General features: G+C 47.0%; 1 protein-coding gene across 1 annotated transcript in view; it reads right to left on the bottom strand.

Annotated features, from left to right (window-relative positions):
* The window catches only part of ACOXL (acyl-CoA oxidase like), a 358,184-nt gene that overhangs the window by 302,918 nt on the left and 32,748 nt on the right, over positions 1–22,518 (bottom strand). The window contains exons 8-9 of the mRNA XM_026449783.1: positions 20,072–20,144; positions 16,383–16,515 (exon numbers count right to left, since the gene is read on the bottom strand). Of these exons, the coding sequence (XP_026305568.1) occupies positions 16,383–16,515; positions 20,072–20,144 (206 nt within the window). The remainder of the gene's footprint in view (positions 1–16,382; positions 16,516–20,071; positions 20,145–22,518) is intronic.

Raw genomic sequence — 22,518 nt, forward strand, 5'->3', positions numbered from 1 at the left:
CTTGTATACAGCCGCATGTACACGTGCACATACACACATGCACAAAAACACACACACATTCACATGCAAGCACACACACAATGATAGAAGAATGTCAAAGGGTAACAGAGCCAATTGAAGGAGCTTCCAAAAGCCAAAGCTGAAACAATTTGAGCAACAAAAGAAAGTAGTATTCGATTATAACCCAAAGTATAAATTAAATATCCATGAGTGCATACTTACATAAAGAAGTAATTGGATAAACAAGTAAGTGAGGGAGAAAAGATAAATTTCCCATGCAAAAGAATTCCAAATAATTTCTGCAGATACTCCACCCTCGAGGAGGTGGAACAGAACTCCCCACATCTTAAGTGCGGGCTGATCGTATGAAAAGGGGGAAAAAGGGTAACTTTAGAGTAGAGAAACTTGACAAGTTCGACTTTGGACACCTTAAGTCAGCAGCTGCTTGACCTGGGACAGGTGAAGAGATGGACAGGGCACCTGCTCAGCCCCAAAGGTCTCAGTGACGGTCCCTCTTAGTTTCAAAGGTGTCAAATTCTGAGCCACACCCAGAGAAGGGCTCTCCCTCCACCCAGGTGGGAGGCAGCTCTGGGTCCTGCTGCATATGGGGGTCCAGCTCTTCTTTGGAGCCCAGACCAGCCTGTCTGGGGCTGTCTCTTCAAGACTTCAAGGTCTTCTGATCCGCTGGCACCTTCATCAATGAATAAAAACTAGCAGAAATAGGTTAAGAGAGAGAGAGAGAGAGAGAACGTATTTTGAACAGTTCCTCAAAAGAGATCTTATCCTTGTAAATCTTTCACTTATACCCCTTCAACATCCAGGAAAGAATGACATCAAACTGAGGAAGGGCAGGGCCTCCCCTGCCACGTGACCGTGGAACCAGGACCTCTGAAAGCCCAGTTTTAGCGGATTGTGCTTCAGGTCAAAGTTGGGGTAGAACTTATGAGGTACGACAGCAGTTCTTGCCATAGAGTTTTCCATACAGATGCTTCATATTTGCTGGGACGTGAGATCCAAAGGTGGATCACACATGTTCTTCACTGGAAGGTCCAAACCACACTCTGGGTATCCAACAATAGCAGGAGGGAGAGCATATTCCCAACCGCAGTCTCCCTCCCTACACCTTCTCCCACCCTCATCTCCTGAGTTTTGATTCGAGTTTTCCCAGAAGCTGTCACTTCACTGCCACATCCTGTCCTTCTGCAACCCAACTGGTGAATTTCCAAATCTGGGCCAACCCAACCATTCTAATTTCCTACCTCTGTCCCCAGGTACAAACCACATCTTCACATTGCCTGGCACTGCCACAAATACAAATTAGAACAAGGTACACCACTCAAGACCAGGGGCACAACAGTCTCCACAAGCCTTCTTCTTCCGGCCTCTCTTCTCCTCAGTCTTATCACTCTCAGTGGCTGTGGAGATTGAGCCTCTTCTTCCTAAGTGTCCAGCCCCACCCCCACTCCCTCTCCTCAGAACTTGACCCTATCTCTGCATTCCTCAGAGAACAGAAGTCATCTGCTGGGGCACCCTCAGCTTTCTTGCACCTGCTTGAAAATTCCTCTATCTCCTCCTCTCTTCAGACTTTCTGTCCCTCCTGTCTGTGAGGAAAAAAATACTTGCTTTGGTTTCAGGGTCATCCTCCACCTATGCTTAATGTCACACTCCATGTGCCACCTGTGACCTTCCCTTCAGTTAACTTCCTCTCTCTAGCAGCATCGGTCTCTTCCTCTCACTTCCTCTTTCCCGTCTGGGCTCAGACGTGCTCCTGTTGTTCCTCCTGCTAAAACACAAGTCCTCAACCCCACAGCACTCAAACTCCTGTCCCACATAACCTCCCTTGTTACAGCACCAGGCACAGGCTATAGTCTCACATGAACCTGGGTTCAGATCTCAGGTCTGCCTCTTACCGACTAGGGAATGTTGGGAAATAACCACGACCACACGGAAGTCTATGGAGGGGCCCCTGAATGTCGGGCACAGTGCAAGGGACTTTACTTACAATGATGCCAAGCTGGCAGAATCCCATCAGCATCCTCAGGAGACAGGGATGCTGTGTTTAGTTCAGAGAACAAGAAGTTGGGCCCTGGAGAGGTTAGGTAATTTGTACAAGTTCACATAGCTAAACGGGGCAGAGGTGGAGCCAGGGGGAGCTGGCCTATGTCACACCCAAGCCCACATTCTATCCTCCACTATCTCCTGGATGCCTAATGCTCTTATCCTCAGCCCCTTCCCTAGAGAATATCATTGTTATTGGCTACCTTGTGAAGCTCCTATAAAAATTAAAGAAAATGATGTGCACAGAGCGCTTAGCATAATGTCCAGCACTCAATAAATGAGCATTGTTCAAAAAATGGGGATGATTTCCACAGGATTACCAACCATGCATTCCGTCTTGAAATTCCCTCTCTTCCCTTCCATGAAGCTATGATCTCCTAGTTGTCCTCCTGCCTCTCCGACCCACCTCTTGCATTCCCCATAATCCTCTTGGGCTCATCCTTTAAGTGTAGGTTTTGTCGAGAGTGCCTCATAGCTCCCTGTTCCTGCACAATGTCACCTTCTCCCCCAACTTCGGTCAGTGCCTCCCAGAGCCTCCAACCTGCCTGACACCGCAGCAAACCCATGCCTCCTTCCCTAAACCTGTTCCTCCTCTGCGTTCTCCAAATTTAACCAAGGTGCTCCTGTACCATGAGTAAATCTCATTGCTTCTTCCTTAGAAGCCTCCAGTAGCCCCCCATTGCCAACAGAATAAACTGCAGAATCTTTAGCAAGGCAACCAAATCCCTTCATTATCTGGTCCAAACCACCTTCCCAGCTGCTTCCAACTGCACCAATCTATTGGACAGTTGCTATTATGCTTCTCCTCCCCAAAGTCTCTTTCCCAGCTAAGCACCCATACATGCTCCAGCAATTCTTAGGGTGGCATCGTGTCAAAACCGTCGACTGTCGTGGAGATCATCTCCAGACTGGCTTCATTTGCCTGTGTGTCTCTTTTAAAATGAAGCCCAGAAATGGACAGCACCTTAGGTGCTGAACAGAACTATGCCCTCCAGTGTTCTGAAAATTATGCTTCTCAGAATGCAGCCTCTCCTCTTTGTGCCTGCCCAATATGCCAATTCTAGCTTCAGCGTCGCAGCCAAGTCAGCTTTGGCTGAACACGAGCTTCCCTGTGCTCCCAGGGTGCTGACATCAGCACAAAATCATTTCAGGTTTACGCTCTGCTTTTCCAATAGGACTAAAAACCCCTCAAGGGAAAGAATTTCTATGTTCCATCCTCCAACGCTTACATGTCTTTAGTCCAGCTGGAGTGAATAAACCAGAGGATTTGTAAGGTCATACATAAAATTGGGGTCATGTCACACTTAACCTAAATCTCCCCCATCCCCTGTCTTTTCTTAAATTCCACTTTAAAATGGAGCAAAGGCAATACACACACACATATATATATATATATATACTTGAGACAGAGTCTCATTCTGTCACCCAGGCTGGAGGGCAGTGGCATGATCTCAGCTCATTGCAACCTCCACCTCCCAAGTTCAAGTGATTCTCCTGCCTCAGCCTCCCGAGTAGCTGGGACTACAGGTGTATACCATACCACACCCAGCTAATTTTTGTACTTTTAGCAGAGATGGGGTTTTGTCATGTTGACCAGCTGGTCTTGAACTCCTGACCTCAGGTGATCCCCCCGCCTCAACCTCCCAAAGTGCTGGGATTACAGCCGTGACCCACTGTACCTGGCCAAGTATACTTTTTGTAGTAAGCACTTCTAGTGATTTGACGCTCGGAATTATCCTGCAACATTGACAAACATATCCTCTAAATTAAGCAGGTATTTCATGGCAGTAAAAGGTATAATTTAGCTGATGGGATCATTCCTTTAAAAAAAAAAGTCAGGAGCATGGATTGAAACAAAGCTTGGACGAGACGGCAAATAAAAGAAGGGAACGCGCCGCAGTGAGTCAGCCCTTAGCACCTTACACCATGAGCTGTTTATTCAAGCATGAAAACTGGGACATCATTCTCACAACACTAATTAGACAAAGAAATGAGATATGCAAATATTTTTTAAAAGTTGATTCTTCAACACTCTTGCCAGATAAAAGTTAATAAAAACACACACACACACACACACACACAACCCATCAGGCTGACTCTGGAGCTAATGCCCATCACCCTAACTACCTGACCTAGGATATCCCTGGAGAAAAATCAAGCATGAGATGCAGGCTGCCCCATGACCCTGGAGACAGTTCAAATTCTTGGAATCTCTCATGGGCCAGGTTGGCCCAAAGGTCAGAGGAGGCACAGTTACCCAAGCAAGAAGCACAGAACTTTCAAGAAATTGAAGATGCTGCACTTGGACGCTCCAATGTGATGTCCAGCATCCCTTCTCCAGTGCAGCCTCCAAATGAAGGGTCTTTCACAAGAAGGGTTCTGTGGGACCCTCAAGTCATTCTGTCATCCTCAAGTCATCCAAGTGGGACACGAATGTGTACAACACTGCACTGCCCCATACGAGGTGACTGCCTTGCCAAGCTGCCTCCCCTCATGGAGCGTCTGTTTTCTTGGCTGTGAAACTGGAAACCTGGTGGAGTTGCTGTGAGCACTTAATGAGAACATGCACATGGAACCTCAAGAGCCTGGCCCATGGGAGACCATCAGTACGTGGCAGCTCTCTTTCCTCCTGGACTGCGTTAGAACAAAGACGCTTGTGATGGGCTGGGTGCAGGGCTGAATTTAGTTCACAGACAGCTACTGAAGGCCCCCTGTGTGCCTCACACTGTGTGAAGTTCCTGCCCTTTCGTAGCCTAGGGCTGGAATAAGCCAGGCACTAAGAGCAGTCCCAAAGGCAGGAAGCTTTCCCAGGGAAGCAACATCCATGCCCAGGCAACAGATGAGCAAGAAAGGAAGACAGGGACAGTCACAGGCAGAGGGGCCAATCTGTCCTGAGTCCAGAGGTGACCAGAGTGGCCTGTTTGAGGAGCTGCAACCGGGTCTGTATTGCTGGAATATAAGATTCATTTCTCTTACCCAGATAGAATTCCCCTTAACCCAGTTCCTCTACCCTTTAGGCCAGGGCTGCTCTCTGAAGCTTTAATCCTATTACACAGCTGTCCTTAGAGAACAGGAGACTATCCCCGGACCTGTTTATCATCCACCCAGAATAGCACTCCAGTCACACTGACAATGTCATCAGACCCAGGAGATTCAGCCATGAGCAATCTGCAAGGGTGAGCCAAGGAGCAAGTAAGCACTGCAGGAAATAAAAACAAAACAGTCACTGCCCAGATACACGCCTGCATGAACTGAAAATATCCTGGGGTGGACAAGTCCAAAAGATCGCCATATACACATCAGAAACAGAAAATGCTTGTTTTTCTAAAGATTCAATTCATGATTCCAGGGCCATTAATACATTTAAACGCCACCAGATGACCCACACCCAATCTCCACAGGGCTGTGATCTGGACTGACTTATTCTCCACCAAATAAGCCTTCCCTTTGCCCCTATATTTATTCATCTATCTCTCTATCCATCCACCCACCCATCCATTCATCCATCCGTTCGTCCGTCCATCCATCCATCCATCCATCCATCCATCCATCCATCCATCCATCTATTCATTCATCTATCCATCCATTCATCCATCCACCCATCCATTCATCTACCCACCCATCTATCCATTCATCCATCTATTCATCTACCCATCCATCCCTCCATCCATCAATTAATCCATCTATTCATCCATTCATCCATCTATACATGCATTTTTCCATCCACTCATCCACTCACCCATCATCCATCCATCCATTCACTGAGTGTTTACTAAGTACCAGGCCCTGTTCATCCAGAGGTGACCAAGAAGACACAAGTTCTGTCCTCTTGAAGTTGACATTCCCAGTGACCAGCCTTGGAGGTCAGGCACCACAAGCAAGACTTTCTTACCCCTGAGTTTGCTGAGCGGCAAATAAATATAGTTCCACAGAAGCCCTTGGGCACCCCACTCAGGGCCAACCTTGCAAGCAGAGAATGCCTGCTCCTCAGTTTACCTCCTTCTGCTTCAGCCTCTCCAAACTCAGATCGAGCCTGACCCAGAGGGAAGTCCCTATGATGCAGGCAAGATTCTCTCCACTGCAAACCATGTAATAATCTGGAAAAGCCACACATCTTCACAGAAGCAGGGGACTGTGCTTCTTATTGTGGACATGGCAGCACATACACTTTAAATATGAAAAACATCCCCTCCTTCTAAGGTCCCTGTATTGAACTTTTCAAGGCACCTCTCTTGGATTTTACACAAATGGAGAAATAAACCAAAGAGCATCAGATAGAGGCCAAATTAATAAAACACAAATTAATAAAGGAGAATATGAAATAGATTTCATACAATAGACAAAATGATCAAGAAGCTTGAAGATATTACTACTATAGTGATTGATACGGTTTGGCTGTGTTTCCACCCAAATCTCATCTTGAATTATAGTTCCCATAATTTCCTCGTGTTGTGGGAGGGACCCATTGGGAGGTAATTGGATCATGGGGGCAGTTACCCTCATGTTGCTGTTCTCATGATACTGAGTGAGTTCTCTCAAGATCTGATGGTTTTATAAGGGGCTTTTACCCCTTCTGCTCAGCACTTCTCCCTGCTGCCGCCATGTGTGAAGGACATGTCTGCTCCCCCTTCCACCATGATTGTAAGTTTTCTGAGGCCTCCCCAGCCCTGCAGAACTGTGAGTCAATTAAACCTTTCCTTTACAAATCACCAAGTCTCCAGTATGTCTTTATTAGCAGCATGAGAACCGACTAATACAGTGATGAAGGCCTATGTTTCTTCTCCTAACAAGAAAAAACAAAGGCAATTAGAAATTCCAGGACAAACTAAAAACCTTAAAAAGTTACAATTACCAAAATATCAAGCAAACAAAAACACGATACGATTCTGAGCAATTTATAGAGTATAAGAAAAGTGATTCCATTTGTTCTTGATGCTAGAAATATTGTTCTTCAAATTGTAAAGATACTTTGACATTCGACTTACAGAGAAGAAACATGATCCTCATATATTATGTGGCTCTACAGTGAACAATACTTCATAGCCCTGGCCTTAATAACACACAAACTTTATAACAATAATACAGAAATGTATAACCCACAAATATTCTACTAACCATTATTTTGCTTCTCTTCTTAGAGCCTGTAAGGGTTTTGTGGTAACAAATTTCAATGGCCCAGTTCACTTTTTAAAATTTATCTAAGGAATTGTGAACTTTTTTTGGCTTACTAAACTTCATTATGGTAGGCAAAGGTATTCAAAATCATTCCGTTAAACTAAGCTAAAAAAAAATCCATTGGACACACTTAATAAGTGTTCATTCTAAACGACCCTTTTCCTCATAAAAAGTCATCAATGAAAAGGCTGGATCAACTCATTTCCCTTCTCACTCCTGCTCCTAGCACACAGTGCTCAGAACCAGAGTGACATACAGATGTGAGGCAAAGTCAACAGTGCCACTAAAAATTAAACCAGGCCTCAGGTCACAGTGGGGAAGGAGGCCTGGATTCTGGCCCAGCCACTAACCATTTAACATCTACCAAATCCCAGTCTGAGTGAAATGTCCACATTTTTAATGTGGACAACAAATTTTTTATAACTTTGGTTTGGTTTGGTTAACCAAGGCAAATCCAACCATGCACAAAGTGTTCCAGGAATGCCAGTGAGCAGGGTTTATCCCAAGAACGTCCGTCTTGAGGACTACAGAGCCACTCCAGCATTGGGAAAGGGCCGGACCCCAGTGCTGGAATACCAGAGTGTGAGGCCCAGAAAGCTCGGGGCAAACTGTTACATCTTCCTACATCTCAGGTTTCTCATCTGGAAAATGGGAATCGGGACAGCACTCAACTCACATGAACAATTATATGTGAGGTGCTCAGAAAATTGTCCCTGAACAGGAAGCACTCGATACAAGTGAGTTACTATTTGACTGTGGCTTGAGCTGTTGTTGCCTTTCTCTATGGGAATCCACTACAGGATGGAACAAAGGAATGAGGCAATGCGATGTGGAGTGAGGGAAAAGGACGGTGACCTGTACAAGCACCTATGCTACATGGACTATCAAGTTTCGGGTGGAAAAGCTCCTAAAGACAGCAGGCCAGTTGTCAATCATCCATATCTGACCTTCCAGGTGGCACAGGCCATGCTTTTCCCCAGGGGTGGCCGAAAGGACTTCCATGGAGTGAAGCCTGTGAAGCACCTCACAACTGCAGCCTGGGCATCGTTCTACCAGCAGTAGGTGAGCTGGCTGCTGGCACCACGGCAGGCAAGCCTCCCCCAAGCAGAACCCAGGCTGGGAGCACTGGCAAGCAGTCTACAATTACGGCAGCATCACACCGTCCCTCACAGCTGCCACTGCCACAACCCAAGGTCTGAGGAGGCTGGGGTTTCCTACAATGCCTGTGTAGCCACTGATGACTTACTTAAAGGGAGTTCTGTTCCTTGAAATGTCACAGCCACAAACATCTAACATTCATGGGCCACACCAAATGGGGAGAGATGCTCAAGGACTTTCCTCTCCTGCAGCAGAGAAAAACTCCTTACCCCACCAAGAGCCTTCTGGCTGCCCATCTGAGAATGTGACCCAGATACTCTACTCAATGGGGAAGGGCTGGATGCCAGCTCCTAGGTCTTTGTGCCAGAGACCCAGAGGACTCATTTGAAAAAGCTTCTATAAAGGACATGTACTGGATCCTGACCATAAAAACCCCACAATTGTCTCTGTAGGGCATGTTACTCTCAGTACCTGCTGCCACATGTCCCCTCCTGCCAGGGTAACCACGGAGGCTCCACACAGCACTGTAGTGTTTCAGTTACCTGGATGCGCCATGAGTCCCCGGAGGGCACACACCTGCTCCAAGTCATCTCTGTCACCTCCTAGCATGATCCACAGTGCTGAGAGGAAGGCGTACAACACGTCTTCACGGAATTGAAGCAAATTCAAAATGGAAATTCTTTCAAATATCCATTTCAGATACACATATCCTGTGCTACTTACTATCACTGGCTGCACTTTCTCTAGCTCTCTGGTCTTTGAGGAAAAAGGGCAGTAGATGTATCTTTTAAGGAGAAATGTTTGTGAATGGAGCTGGAGGCCATTATCCTCAGCAAACTAACACAGCAGCAGAAAATCAAATACCACAGGTTCTCACCTAGAGTGGGAGCTAAATGATGAGAACTTATGAACACAAAGAAGGAAACAACAGACACTGGGGTCTACTTGAAGGGGGACCGGGGAGGAGGGAGAGGAGCAGAAAAGAAAACTACTGTGTACTGGGCTTAATACCTGGGTGATGAAATAATCTGTACAACAAACCACCATAACATGTGTTTACCTATGTAACAAACCTTCTCGTGTACCCCTCAACCTAAAATAAAAGGTTACAAAAAAGACAACTATTTAAATTTCGGTTGTTAAATATGTAAACAACTGCTATAGAAAACCAAAAAACATTATTTAACCATTTTATACCCACCCAAAATGCTGCAAACATATGTTTTTAAAGACGTTTATGAGACAAATTATATCCTGAAGAGTCGTCAAAATAACTGTATCCTATTTACAATCTTGGTCTTGAGCCCGACAATTACTCAGCTCATGCATCCTTCTTCTTATGTTGACACTTTTTAAAAATCAACACTGATGCCTGATGAGAAGCTAAACAAACTCATGACTAGAGCAAAAGCCTCCCCACTTCTTACATACAAAAGTAAAACGCAAAGAAAACAGAACCTGCAGGTCATTATTGGTATTTGCTGCCCTCTGGTGGTCAAGTCCAGGAAGTTTCCACATCAGGGAACAATGTGTATTTCACAGATGGCCTGAGGATCACCCAGGCTAAAGCCTTCATCACACAGGACTTCCCTGGCAACCAAGCAGGTCCTGCTTCTCTCCTCCCCGCGAGTGTGCGTGTGTGTGTGTGTGTGTGTGTGTGTGTCTGTGTCTGTGTGTGTCTGTGTCTGTGTGTGTGTGCGCACAAAACAAATAAAAAGGATAACATCAGCCTGAGCAGAATAGGATGAGCAATGTGACCCCGCCTCCTCCAAGCACACACAAGGTACCTGAAAAGGCATAAAACTGTAGCGAATGAGCTGTGCTTTCAACTCCCCAACACCATGTTCCATCTGAGCAGATAAGTGAGGCTGGCCACATCACAAAAGTGTCAACAGAATGAGCCTCAGTCAGCTCTGCCTTATTAATATCAGGGAAACACACTCTTGTGAGCACCACACATGTTGAGGACATTAGAGAGCCATAGCCTCCCCTTCTGCCGCCCTCTGCTATGCCACACTGTCTGCAGAGGCAGAGGTCCCACTGTGCTCAACATCAGAGGGCTTCCGTTCCCACCAACCCCATTCAACTCAGTCCCCACACTGAGCCCCCCGTGTAAGACCTTACGGAGATACTCCTCACTCTGCCCTTTGCTGCTGAAGGAAGGGCAGGCTCTGAGGATGGTGAATGCCTCTGTCCTTTCTTTGCACACCCCTGCCTGGGGAGTTTCTGTGAAGTGTGGTGTCCATCAGGTAGGCGAATGGTTTTCTCTAGGACATTCCATAACTCCCTGATATGCTTCAGCTGTGTTCCCACCCAAACCTCATCTTGAATCATAGTTCCCATAATCCGCACATGTCATGGGAGGGACCTGGTGGGAGCTAACTGAACCAGGGGGGCAGTTTCCCCCATCTTGTTCTTGTGATGGTGGGTGAGTCACATGAAATCTGATGGTTTTATAAGGGGGCTTTTCCCCCTTTTGCTCAGCACTTCTCCTTGCTGCTGCCATGTGGAGAAGGACGTGTTTGCTTCCCCTTCTGCCATGACTGTAAGTTTCCTAAGGCCTCCCCAGCCATGCTGAACTTTGAGTCAATCAAACATCTTTTCTTTATAAATTAACCAGTGTCAGGTATGTCTTTATTAGCAGTGTGAGAATGGACTAATACACTCCGCCTCAACTACTAAATTATACATGAGCTGATCACTCTTGTGCTCGGAGTCTTTGTAGTGGGATGGGTGGAATGAATGGATTATTGGATGGAAAAATGATGATGGATGGATGGATGGATGGATGGATGGATGGATGGATGATGGACAGGTAGATGATGGATGGAGGAATAGATGATGAATGATGCATGGATGATGAATGATGGATGGATGAATAGATGATGGATGAGTGATGAATAGATGATGGACGGGTGGATGGATGGGTGGTGGGTGAATGGGTGAGTGGCTGGAGAGGTGGATGGACACAGACGGACAGGTGGATGAACAGGTGGGTGGATGAACAGACAATAGATGGAAGGATGGTTAGAAGAGTAAAATTATTTCCATGACATGTAGGGATCTACTAGGCCTTGCAGAGACTAAATAAGAAAACAATCCCTGCCCACTAAAGGTTGTGTTAGTAATGATACAAAATGAGATCAACCTATGACAAGAACAGATGAACACAAAGTGATTCCAGAAGAAAATAAAAGTAGGTGATCCCCAAGCAAAAAGAAAACAGACAAAAGCCTGATCGTGTTACAGCAATAGCCACAAACATTGAGATGATTGATGTGAGGAGGTGGAGTAACCTTGTGCTCAGGAGGAAGTGTCATGGCACCTGGTTTGTGGCCATTAGGACAGATAGAATGTCACACTCTGACACCTGGTCATCTGCCCCAGCCCCAGCCCCAGCCAGTAGCTGAAGCACACAGGCAGAGTGGTGGAGAGCCGGATGACCAGGAGCCAGACACCCCGGTGAGGACACTGACAACAGGACCTCTCTGGAGCTGTGTCAGAGCTTGGGTGATGGGGCAATCCCAAGCAAGACCCCACAGCAGTGGCAGCATGCAGCCCGCTGTGCTCATCTAACACAGCACAGGCCCACAGAGCCACACCACCACTCCCTGCGCAGTGAGAAGGGTCCACGCTGGCCACTGACCAACCCCTGCTGGCTCTCAAGGGCATTCAGATGCCCTCAACCTCCTCTTCATTGCTCAAATCTCCCATGAACCCTTGCAGTCAGAAGGTCACAAAGGGGTTACTCAAGGATGCAATATCCCATTTCAAACCCCCATCAACAGGAGGGAGAAACTCCCCCGTGCCTTGCTGAGACTCTTCACTTACACCCAACAATGCACACTGTAGGAAAAGATTGTGTCTATCGCCGGTTCTGAGAATCCCCTGAAGCCAGTGTCTTCCCTTTGCTCTCCCGGAAGCTCCTGGGGCTGGGAAAAGCTACCCCTATCTCCCATGCAGCACCTGTACAACTTGGAGATGGTCGTTCAGGTTCCGAGGACTGGCTGAGTTGTCTGTCGCCCAGCACCCACATGCCTGAAAAGACGGCCCAGAATGCTGGCTGCACTCAGCATGCAGTCCCGCAGCTCAGCCGCTGCATGTGACTCTGCAGCCCCAGCCCTGGGCACACTCCCAGACCACCAGGGCCACACTGCCAAGTGTAGGTGAGCATGACCCCAGTGCCTGATTACAGCACAATGCACGAGTGCGTACACGTGAAGCACATACTATGGGGAGCAGTGTCTGGGGCAGAGAGGAAGAAAGAAAGAAGATTCCTGATTCTGGACAGAAGGGTTACGTGCAGTTAGATCAAAGAGGCAGCAACCTCCTCCTCCCCACTCAACGTGGACCCAGAAGTGGGGGTTGGATTGTGGAAGCACAAGAAGCAACAGGCACTGAGGGCTTCCCTCTGCTAAGAGCTACGCCAGGGGCTTTGGATGTGAATCCTGATTCAGACCTCATTCACTCTTTCCACTCCTATTTGCCGTGTGTCTACTCTGTGCCCAGCCCTGTGTGTGAAGCTGAGCACAGAGCAGCGGATGAGGCTGGCAGGGCCCCGGCTGCGTGGAGCTTTTAGGCTAGTGAAGGAGACCCGGCCCATCTATTGCACGTGAGTTGTTATACTCATGAGTTGTAATACATGCTGCAAGTGGGGAGTCCAGTGCCTTGGGAACAGGTGACAAAGGAACCACACGCAGGCTGAGGCCTTTCCAAAGAGGGGACAGTCATACAAGCTCTGAAATGTACATGAAAATTACCCATGCAAAAGGAGGGCATCTCCAGCAGGACGGCAGCATGCGTGAGCCCCCTCCCGCAGAGGCACAGGGGAGAGACGGAAATGAGGCCAGAGCGACAGAGGCCAATGGAGAGAGGGGCTACAGTGAGGGGTCATGAAGGATCTTGGATACAGGAACAGAACTTGGGCCTTGATCCTGGGGACCCAGAGGGTGACAAGTGGGCTGAGACAATGCTGATATTTCACAACCACATCCATGTGTTCTGTGCAGGGGTCTCAAGGAACAGAGCCCACAGCAGCAGTGTCACCCGGGAACCCAGAAATGCAGATTCTCCACCCCACCCCAGAGCTGCGGAATCACACATCCTGGGGGTGGGAACCAGCTACCGTGCAGCACCAAATTTACAAGAGGAGCTTGTCTTGGCTAAAATATTTACCTCTGTGCAAAATCCAGAGAAGTGGGCCAGACCTCATTTACACTGCTCACTCTCTCAGGTGCCCCAGCTTCCTCCTCCTTCTGAAAAGGCTCCCCAGCATCCGGCACAGGCTGCGGAGGTCTCCCAAGCCCCCGCTCCCTCCCCTCCCAAACACACTCGCTTCCTTTTCCTTGTGTTCTTGGTAATCATTGAATTTGCCCTGGCATTTCTGACACAAATTAGATGATGGTTAATACGGCAAGGCTTTAAGAGAAAACCTGAAAGTTCTGAGGAATGCCATGGAAATGAAAGAGAACCATGAAAAAATATGACATTTGGGCAAAGTTCAAAACAACCAGGCACGCTCGGCCTTGAGTGAATGTCACTGTGGGGAGCTGCGGTGACAGTTTTCTAACACACAAGGAACGCACGTAGGAGAAACGGATCCATTTTTCCACTCATCAGCAAGAGCAGAAGGAGAAGGACCATCTTAGGTTTCATCCGGGAAAACATATGTCATGTGTTTGAGCCATAGGAGAGGAGGAGCTGCCAAGAGGGCCGGTGAGATCATCCTCGCCAGAGACGCTGGAGATGAGATCACAGCGGCCCGGGTCGCTGTCCGGCAGGGTGCCTGGACCACATGGGGTCTGAGCCCTGCTCGGCTCTGTGCAGGGTCTTCCCACTGCCTGACAATCCCATCGCCTGACGAGGTCTGGATGGGCAGGGCAGATACTAATTCCGGGTTACTATGGTTTGCTTCAGACACCTGGGAATTCAAAGGACGCTATGCATTTCTGCAAAACACTGCATATTGCCTTGTTACTTGGAGGCCAGGATACCAGGTATTTGTTTCATGGGAATGCCCATGTCTTCCTTTCCTTTAGCCAACTCCTGTCCTCCCAGTAACAGCAGCAGCAGCAGCAGCAGCAACAACAACATCAACAACAACCATCACACAAATAGCGGCCGCGAGCTATGGAGCATTGCACTGGGCCAGCGCTGCACACACCCCCTTCACTCACGCCTCACCACCATCCTAAGACCCATTTCACAGATGAAGAAACTGAGCCCTAGGGAGTGCTATGGCCTGTTCACAGCCCCACTGCTGGTCATGGGCAGGATGAGACTTGAGCCCAGGGCTTTCCGGCCCGTGATCATGATCACGTCTCTGTGTTGCCAGGAATGAAGTCTACACATCAGACAACCAATAAGGGAACTGATGTGGCCCCCAAGACCCTCCTGGGCCTGGCAGGGGCTGGCCCATGATAATATCCAGTAGAAAGGAGAACATGAACCTTTTAGGAATCACTCACTCTGGCTCCTCTCCCTGAGACACCACCCCCACCCTGCTCTAGATCTGGTGATATTGAAAACCAAAGCCCTCCTGGAAGGCTCCCACCTCCGCCTGGTCTGGTCTGTACCGCCCCACGCCCTGTCCCACACAACCCCACTGTGGACCTCAATGAGCCTGCAGGGCTGCTGGTGGCGTGGAAGTCCTTCACACATCATCACCCCATCAAAACCAACAAGAGCGGGGTTTCCCAGCAGCCTGCCTGGCCACTGTCCACCGTGAGTTTTTGTATATGCACCCAGCACTCTCCTCAGAGGGCCCCTGAGTCAGGACGGTCTGCAGGCTACTGCAGTTATAGACTGCTATCACGGCTTCAGCTAACCCTGCATCTGATGTTTAACCAACCTTCCCTTCCATGTAATCCTAGGCTCGTCTGGCTTTTCTATTTTTGCCTCTCTCTGGAGTCCTGAGGATGGCTGAAATGGCTTCTATTGCAGACCTGAAGAACCAGTTTTCCTCGGCACTCTGTTGCTGTCTGTGCTGACGCCTTTACAAGGCTCTCTGGGGCCCCATTCAATATCAGACGGTTCAGCCAAGGGTCCTGAGCCCCTCCTGACATGAGACTTTAGACCTGAACACCCACCCGGCCCCACTGAAAGAACCACCACAAAACAAGCACAGGAACTGGGGTGCACGGGCGGGCGTGAGGCCAGGCTGAGTACGCATGTTGATGGCCACAGCTGTGCCCCTCACAGGAAGCACCACAAGGGGAAGCCTGGGTCAGGGCAGGCCATCTGTGAAGCGTGGCCGACACCAAAGCAAGTAAAGAAGGGCTTTCCTGCTATTCAGATGACTCCGCGCTGATGTCAGGCCTGGAGTCAAGTGAATGAAATTTATTCCTTCTTGATGGAAAAGTTGGACTCAAGCCCCAGATGTATATTCCTGGGGAGACTTAATTTTTCTTCCAGCTTCACCAAGCTCAGTGGAGCTTAAAGCAGGCTTTTCCTTCATGCAAAGAGACAGAGAAGGCCCAGAGAACAAAGTAGCCTGAGGCCCTGGGGAGGGGAAGGAGGCCCTTCCAGAGCTTTGCTCTCCAGGCTCCTCTGTCCAAACCAATATACGGGAGAGTCAGGGCAGGGAGGCAGAGATGGCTCCTGGAGGTCTGGCCTCATGGCCTCCAGACTGTGATGGGAGAACGTTACACCCTCTACAGACACATGAGGATCAACACTCCCGGGTGAATTCAGCCAAGACACACCGACCTTTGCACACATGGGCCAACCCTTAGCTGCTTCTCCAGCAGATGTGTTTGCTCTGAACATCCCGTTCTCCCTGGTCATCTCTCCTGGCTCTATTACCACAATGCCTGTGCTCCACCCCCAGGGTGAGCAGCACACATCTGGGATGTAGATGGGCAGGATTCCCTCTTAAGAAGGGTGTAGAAATGTTCCCTGTGGATGGGCACCTGGCACTCCCCAGCATCTAACTGGGAACCCTGGCCATATTATACCAACTGTAGCTCGAGAAGCTCAGCTCCTGAAATTGTTACTCATTCCTGAGCTGCGAGAGAATTCACAGTAGATAAATTAAAATCAGAGTCAACTACCTTCATGGCACCCATAGCTTGGAAAGCCACAGCTAATCTCGAAGGGGTCAGTGCTGCCAGCATGGCATTGAATCTTGCGCTCTTGTTCCTAACAGGGGAATGGTACTGTCCATCTGGAGCCACGGAACCAAACCTGTGGAAAAGAGAGGGGGTGGTTCACAAAAAAGCAGGACATAGCACCACCAGAAATGAAGTCAGGTGGCTCCCATGTGCACACGTAGGGAAGCACTCGGATTTCCCCATCGTAGAACTTCCCCCTTGAGACAGAGAGCAGATAAGAGCAGGGGGAGTCCCACTCCAAGAGATGCTGAGAAAGGCTTGACTCAAGGGAGGTAGTGGTTTCCTGAGACATTAAGCCAGCACCGGAGCCTGACTGTGCAGACCGCACACTGACCCACTTTTTAAAAACTGAGATGTAATTCACATACCATAAAATTTATCCCTTCAAAGTGTACAATTCGATGGATTTGAGTATAGCCATGAAATTGTACAACCATCACCATGATCCTATTCCAAATCATCTCACCACACCAAAAAGAAACCCAGACCCCACCCCACTAGCAGTCCCTCCCTCCAGCCCCTGGTAACCATTCACCTACTTTCTCTCTCTGTGGTGCCTGTTCTGGGAAAAATTTCACATAGATGGAATCATATCATATGTAGTCTTTATGTCTGGCTTCTCTCACTCGCATGTTTTCAGGGTTCATCTGTGTTGTAGCATGTCAGTACTTCATTTCTTTTCATGGTTTTATAGTATTCCATTGTATGGATATACCACATTTTATTTCCTATTTCCTCAGTTGACGGATATTTAGATTATTTTCCCATTTTTGCTATTGTGAATAATTATGCTACCGACATTTGTGTATAATTTCTGGTGTGGATATATGTTTGCAATTCCCTTGTGGACAATGTTTTCACACATACCTAGGAGTAGAATTGCTGGGTCATAAGATGATAACTTTACAGTTTTGAGGAATGACCAAACTGTTTTCCTAGTTGGTGCCACCATTTTGCAGCCCTACCAGCAATGTATAACAAACAGTCCTAATTTCTCTACATCCTCCCCAATACTTGTTATTGTCTGTCCCTTTAATAAGAGACATCAGCTGGGCATGGTGGCTTGTGCCTGTAATCCTAGCACTTTGGGAGGCTGAGGTGGGTGGATCATCTGAGGTCAGGAGTTCAAGACCAGCCTGGCCAACATGGCAAAACCCCATCTCTACTAAAAACACAAAAATGAGCCAGGCATGGTGGCGCATGCCTGTAATCCCAGGTACTCAGGAGGTTGAGGCAAAAGAATCACCTGAACCTGGGAGGCAGAGGTTGCAGACTGCCGAGATTACACCACTGCACTCCAGCCTGGGCGACAGAGCAAGACTCCATCTCAAAAAAGAAAGAAAGAAAAAAAAAAAGACACCCTAGTAGGTGCAGAGTGGTATTCGCAGTGGTTTTGATTCATATCTTCCTAATGGCAGTGATGTTGAGCATCTTTTCATATGCTCAGCAGCCAATTTGTAAATCTTTAGCGAAATGTCTATTCAGATTTTTGCTCATTTTATAATTGGGTTGTCTTTTTATTCTCGAGCTGTAATAGTTCTTTCTATATTCTGGATACTATACCCTTGTGATGTTAATATATATGATTTACAAATATTTTCTCCCACTCTGTAGGTTTTCACTTTATTCATAGTGTTCTTCGATGCAAAAAAAGTTTTTTACAGCTTTGATGAAGTCTAATTTATCTATTTTTTCTTTGGTTAGTTGTGCTTTTGGTGCCAAGTCTAATAGACTGCTTAAACTCAGGTCACAAAAATTCACACCTGTGTTTTCTTCTAAGCATTGTGTAGTTTTAGCTCTTACATTTAGGTCTGTGATCCATTTTGAGTTGATTTTTGTATATGGTAGGAAGTAAAGGTCCAACTTCATGCTTTTGCACGTGGCTACCTAGTTTGTCCCAGCACCATTTGTCAAAAAGACTATTCTTTCCCCATTGAATTGTCTTGGCTCTGCAGTGGAATATTAATTGACTGTAACTGTAAGGATTTATTTCTAGACTCTTCATTCTATTCCATTGTACATATATCTATCCTTATGCAAATATCACACTGCCTTGAATACTTTATAGTAAGTTTTCAAATCACCAGCTGTGAGTCCTCCTACTTTGTTCTTCTTTATCAAGATTGTTTTAGCTATTCTGAGTTTCTCGCATTTCCATATGAATGCTGGTGGTCCTGAAGGGGCCTGGGGGACTTTACTACCCACCAGGATAACTGTGAAGATGCTTTTATTGTTTCCATTTTATTTCCTATCAGTTCACAGGAGGAAAATGGTAAGCAGAATCTGGTCCATTTTAAGATTTTTTCTTTTTCTTGTTGCTTTATTTCGTGAATTGACATATAATAACAGTATATATTGATGGAATACAGTGTGATGTTTTGATACATGTATATATTGTATAATAATAAAATCAGGGTAATTGGCATATTCATCCTCTGAAGCGTTTATCAATTTTTTGGAATGAGGACATTCAAAACTTGTAACTATTTTGAAATATACAACACATTCTTGTTAACGATATCACCCTGTGCAATATCACACCAGAACTTATTTCTTCAATCCAACTCTAACAGTATCCACTGACCAACTTCTCCCCATCCCCTCCTCCTCCCTACCTTTCCCAGCCCCTGGTAACCACTATTCTATCCTCTACTTCCTTATCCCTCCATTTGTTTAACTTTTATTTTAAGTTCAGGGGTACAAGTACTGGTTTGTTACACAGGTAAACTTGTGTCATGGCGGTTTGTTGGACCAATCATTTTTAAGTTTTTTTCCCATACAATTTTCTTAAGCTGTTGGCATCCACTACATGTATCTGCTGGCAACAAAAAGGAGCAAAGCATGCAAGGGAAATCCATGGGGAGTCAGGAAGACAGCTGGTTGTGTGCATTCTGATTGCTGGCTTCGTCACAGATTTAACATGACTATGGCTCAATATTTTTACTGGATGCATGAAATGCGGCTGAGAAAATTAAAAGTACTTGGGGTTTCTCAGCTTCTGTGAAAAGCATCATTAACCCCTAGAGCTCCACCCCCAGAACACACCTGGAAGCTGAAAGATGGTGCCTTATCCCCTGCCACTCACAAAGGAAGCAATAGCACCCATCTGTTTATCCCATTATATCCCACTGGGAGGGGAGGAAAAAACCTACATGTCCAACAATAAGAAATTGATTATATAACTTATAAACCATTTATTTAACAGTCTATTATAATGATATTAAAGATGATAATGCACGTGTGTGCTTAGCATTACATAAAAACATTTGCTATATAATGTTAAATGGAAAGTACATGTTATTTTAAACACAAAATCTAGAAGTGGATCTCGTTTAGTAAAAATCTGACACCTTTCTCTCTTTAGACATATGGGCATAGAGAAAAGTTTGGAAAGACGTATATTTGAAGTGTAATGGTCATTACGTCTGGACAACAGCATGTTGAATAATTTTACATTTTTTTTTCTATCTGCAGATGTATCTTTTCCAATTAGCTGTCAACAAACCTGTAGGGGTAGTTAGGGGAAGACTGCCCAGACACACAGCCCACGAGACCCAAGAACCAAGCCAACTTTGGAGAGCAGTGAGGTCATCTGCACCATTGACCTGAGTAAAGGAGAAACTACTCACTTATCCAGCAGGTTCTCCCTGGGTATCCAAACCTTGTCAAATATTAAAATCCCACTGTCCACACCATGAAGACCTGGCAAGAATAGAAAGGGGGAATGGATGCAGCATCAGAAGTATTTTTCCTGCTACTTCCCAGGCCTGTTGCCACTAAAATACAAAGCCCCTTATTTTACTTCCAGAATTGTTGGTGCTTTTTCCTTTGGGATGGACATGGGGATACTGTCTGTTGTTTTCTTGATGAGCTGTACCTGTTTCTTCCACCAGCCTGGCCCCTTCCTCCCTAGCGAGAATGGAGGAGAATGGGTGTTCCTTCCATGCAGCCTGCATGCTTTGGGCATGCAGTGGATGCACACCTACCTCCCGAGCAGTGACTGTGATTAAGAAAGGGAGAGTTCTAAGCAACTGCAAGAATGGGAAGCTGAAGCCAGAGGCAGGGAAGCAGGCTTGCTCTCCCCAGGAAAGCAGTGCTCAAATCTCTCCTCCTTCCCAGTGCTCTCTCCTCTGCACACTGAGCAAACTGTTGACAGCAAATGCCCACAAGACAAGGGAAAACAGCCACAAGGGCAGGAGGAAATGGGGGAAGCAGGTGGTCCTGAAATCTGGCAGACACATTTCCTAAAGACACCTGCCAGAGTCTGGGGTCTTCTCTTTGTGAAAACTTAGAGAGATTTAATCTAGGGGAAAACAATCTGTCTTTAGTAAATGTCTTTATTCAGAGCTTCACCCCTTGACAAGGACACACGTGCATTTAGCAGCTTACAAGGGCACCAGAGCAGACTCTCTGCCATTGCCAGCATTTTCAACGTCTGGCACGACTTCACAGAGCTCAGCCTACCCCTCTGCTCTCAGCAATATTTGACATGCAAGGAACTTTCAAGGAGCCCAGCCCAGCGAGGGTCTCGGTCACCTCTGGGAGATACATCTAAAACCCTCACAAACCCACCTGCAGCCATGCCTGCAGTCGTGGCAGTGGACAGTAAACACTAAGGGGCCAGGATAGACTGTCCCCTCCACCAAAGGATGGGCCACTTCTTCCCTCTTCTCTTACTGCTCTTCCTTCTTTTTTTTCCTTCTCTCCCAGTCTCCCTTCCTTGGCTTGGCATGACCTTGGCCATGAGTGGTCCCTGGAGCATACAGGCATGTCCTGATCTCACCAAATGTTATGGGTTAAATTGTGTCCCCCCACCCCCCGCAAAATTCATGTATTGAAGCCCTAATCCCTATACCTGTGTATGTGACCTTATTTGAAGACAGAGTCTTTACAGATGTGATCAAATTAAAATGAGGTCATTGGGGCAGGCTCTAATCTAAATGCCTTCTGTCCTTTATAAGATGGGGCAACTGGGAGACAGGCATGCACACAGGGAGAACACCAGGTTAACATGAAGACAACCATTTACAAGCCAAAGAGAGAGTCCTAGAACAAATCCTTCCCTCACTGCGTCTGGAGTAGGTTCCTGCTGGTGGATTCATGGTCTTGCTGACTTCAAGAATGAAGCCGTGGACCTTCGTGGTGAGTGTTACAGCTCTTAAAGGTGGCACGGACCCAAAGAGTGAGCAGCAGCAAGATTTATTGTGAACAGCAAAAGAACAAAGCTTCCACAGGGTAGAGTGGTTTGCCACTGCTGACTGGGGTTGCCAGCTTTTATTTCCTTATTTGTCCCCTCCCATGTTCCGTTTCTGTCCTATCAGAGTGCTCTTTTTTCAATCCTCCCCACGATTGGCTACTTTTAGATTGCTGCTGATTGGTGCATTTTACAGAGCACTGATTGGTACGTTTTAAAGAGCACTGATTGATTGGTGCATTTTACAATCCTCTTGCTATAGAGCACTGATTGCTGTGTTTTTACAGAGCACTGATTGGTGCATTTTACAATCCTCTTGCTAGCTACAGAGCACTGATTGGTGTGTTTTACAATCCTAGCTACAGAGTGCTGATTGGTGCATTTTACAATCCTCTTGTAAGACAGGAAAGTTCTCCAAGTCCCCACTCAACCCAGGAAGTCCGGCTGGCTTCACTTCTCATCACCACTCTTAGAAGGAGCCAACCCTGTTGATACCTTCATCTTGGACTTCCACCTTCATCTTGGACTTCCAGCCTCCAGAACTGTGAGACAATACACTTCTGTTGCTTAAGCCCCACAGTTAGTGGTATGGCAGCCCTAGCAAACTAAGGCACTGAGTCAGTCCTCAGGACTCACTAAGGGCCTCATGAGCACAGACAGCAGGCAGGTGGCCAGGGGTGCAAAGAAGAGAGCCACAGCCTGCCCCGTGAGAGCCCCCAAGTCTGAGAGGAGAGAAGACAGAATAGCATTGTGGACAAAACTGCCTCGTTACTGGAAAATTTGAGAAGCTGGGAGAAACTGAGACCGATGCATGTTCATAAAAGGCAATCTACAACATTCCTGAACAGTTCTACATAAAAGACTTCATGAGGCTTGAAAATC

This window comes from Piliocolobus tephrosceles, chromosome 15 (genome assembly GCF_002776525.5).
Source record: "Piliocolobus tephrosceles isolate RC106 chromosome 15, ASM277652v3, whole genome shotgun sequence".
In the NCBI taxonomy this organism is placed as follows: domain Eukaryota; kingdom Metazoa; phylum Chordata; class Mammalia; order Primates; family Cercopithecidae; genus Piliocolobus; species Piliocolobus tephrosceles.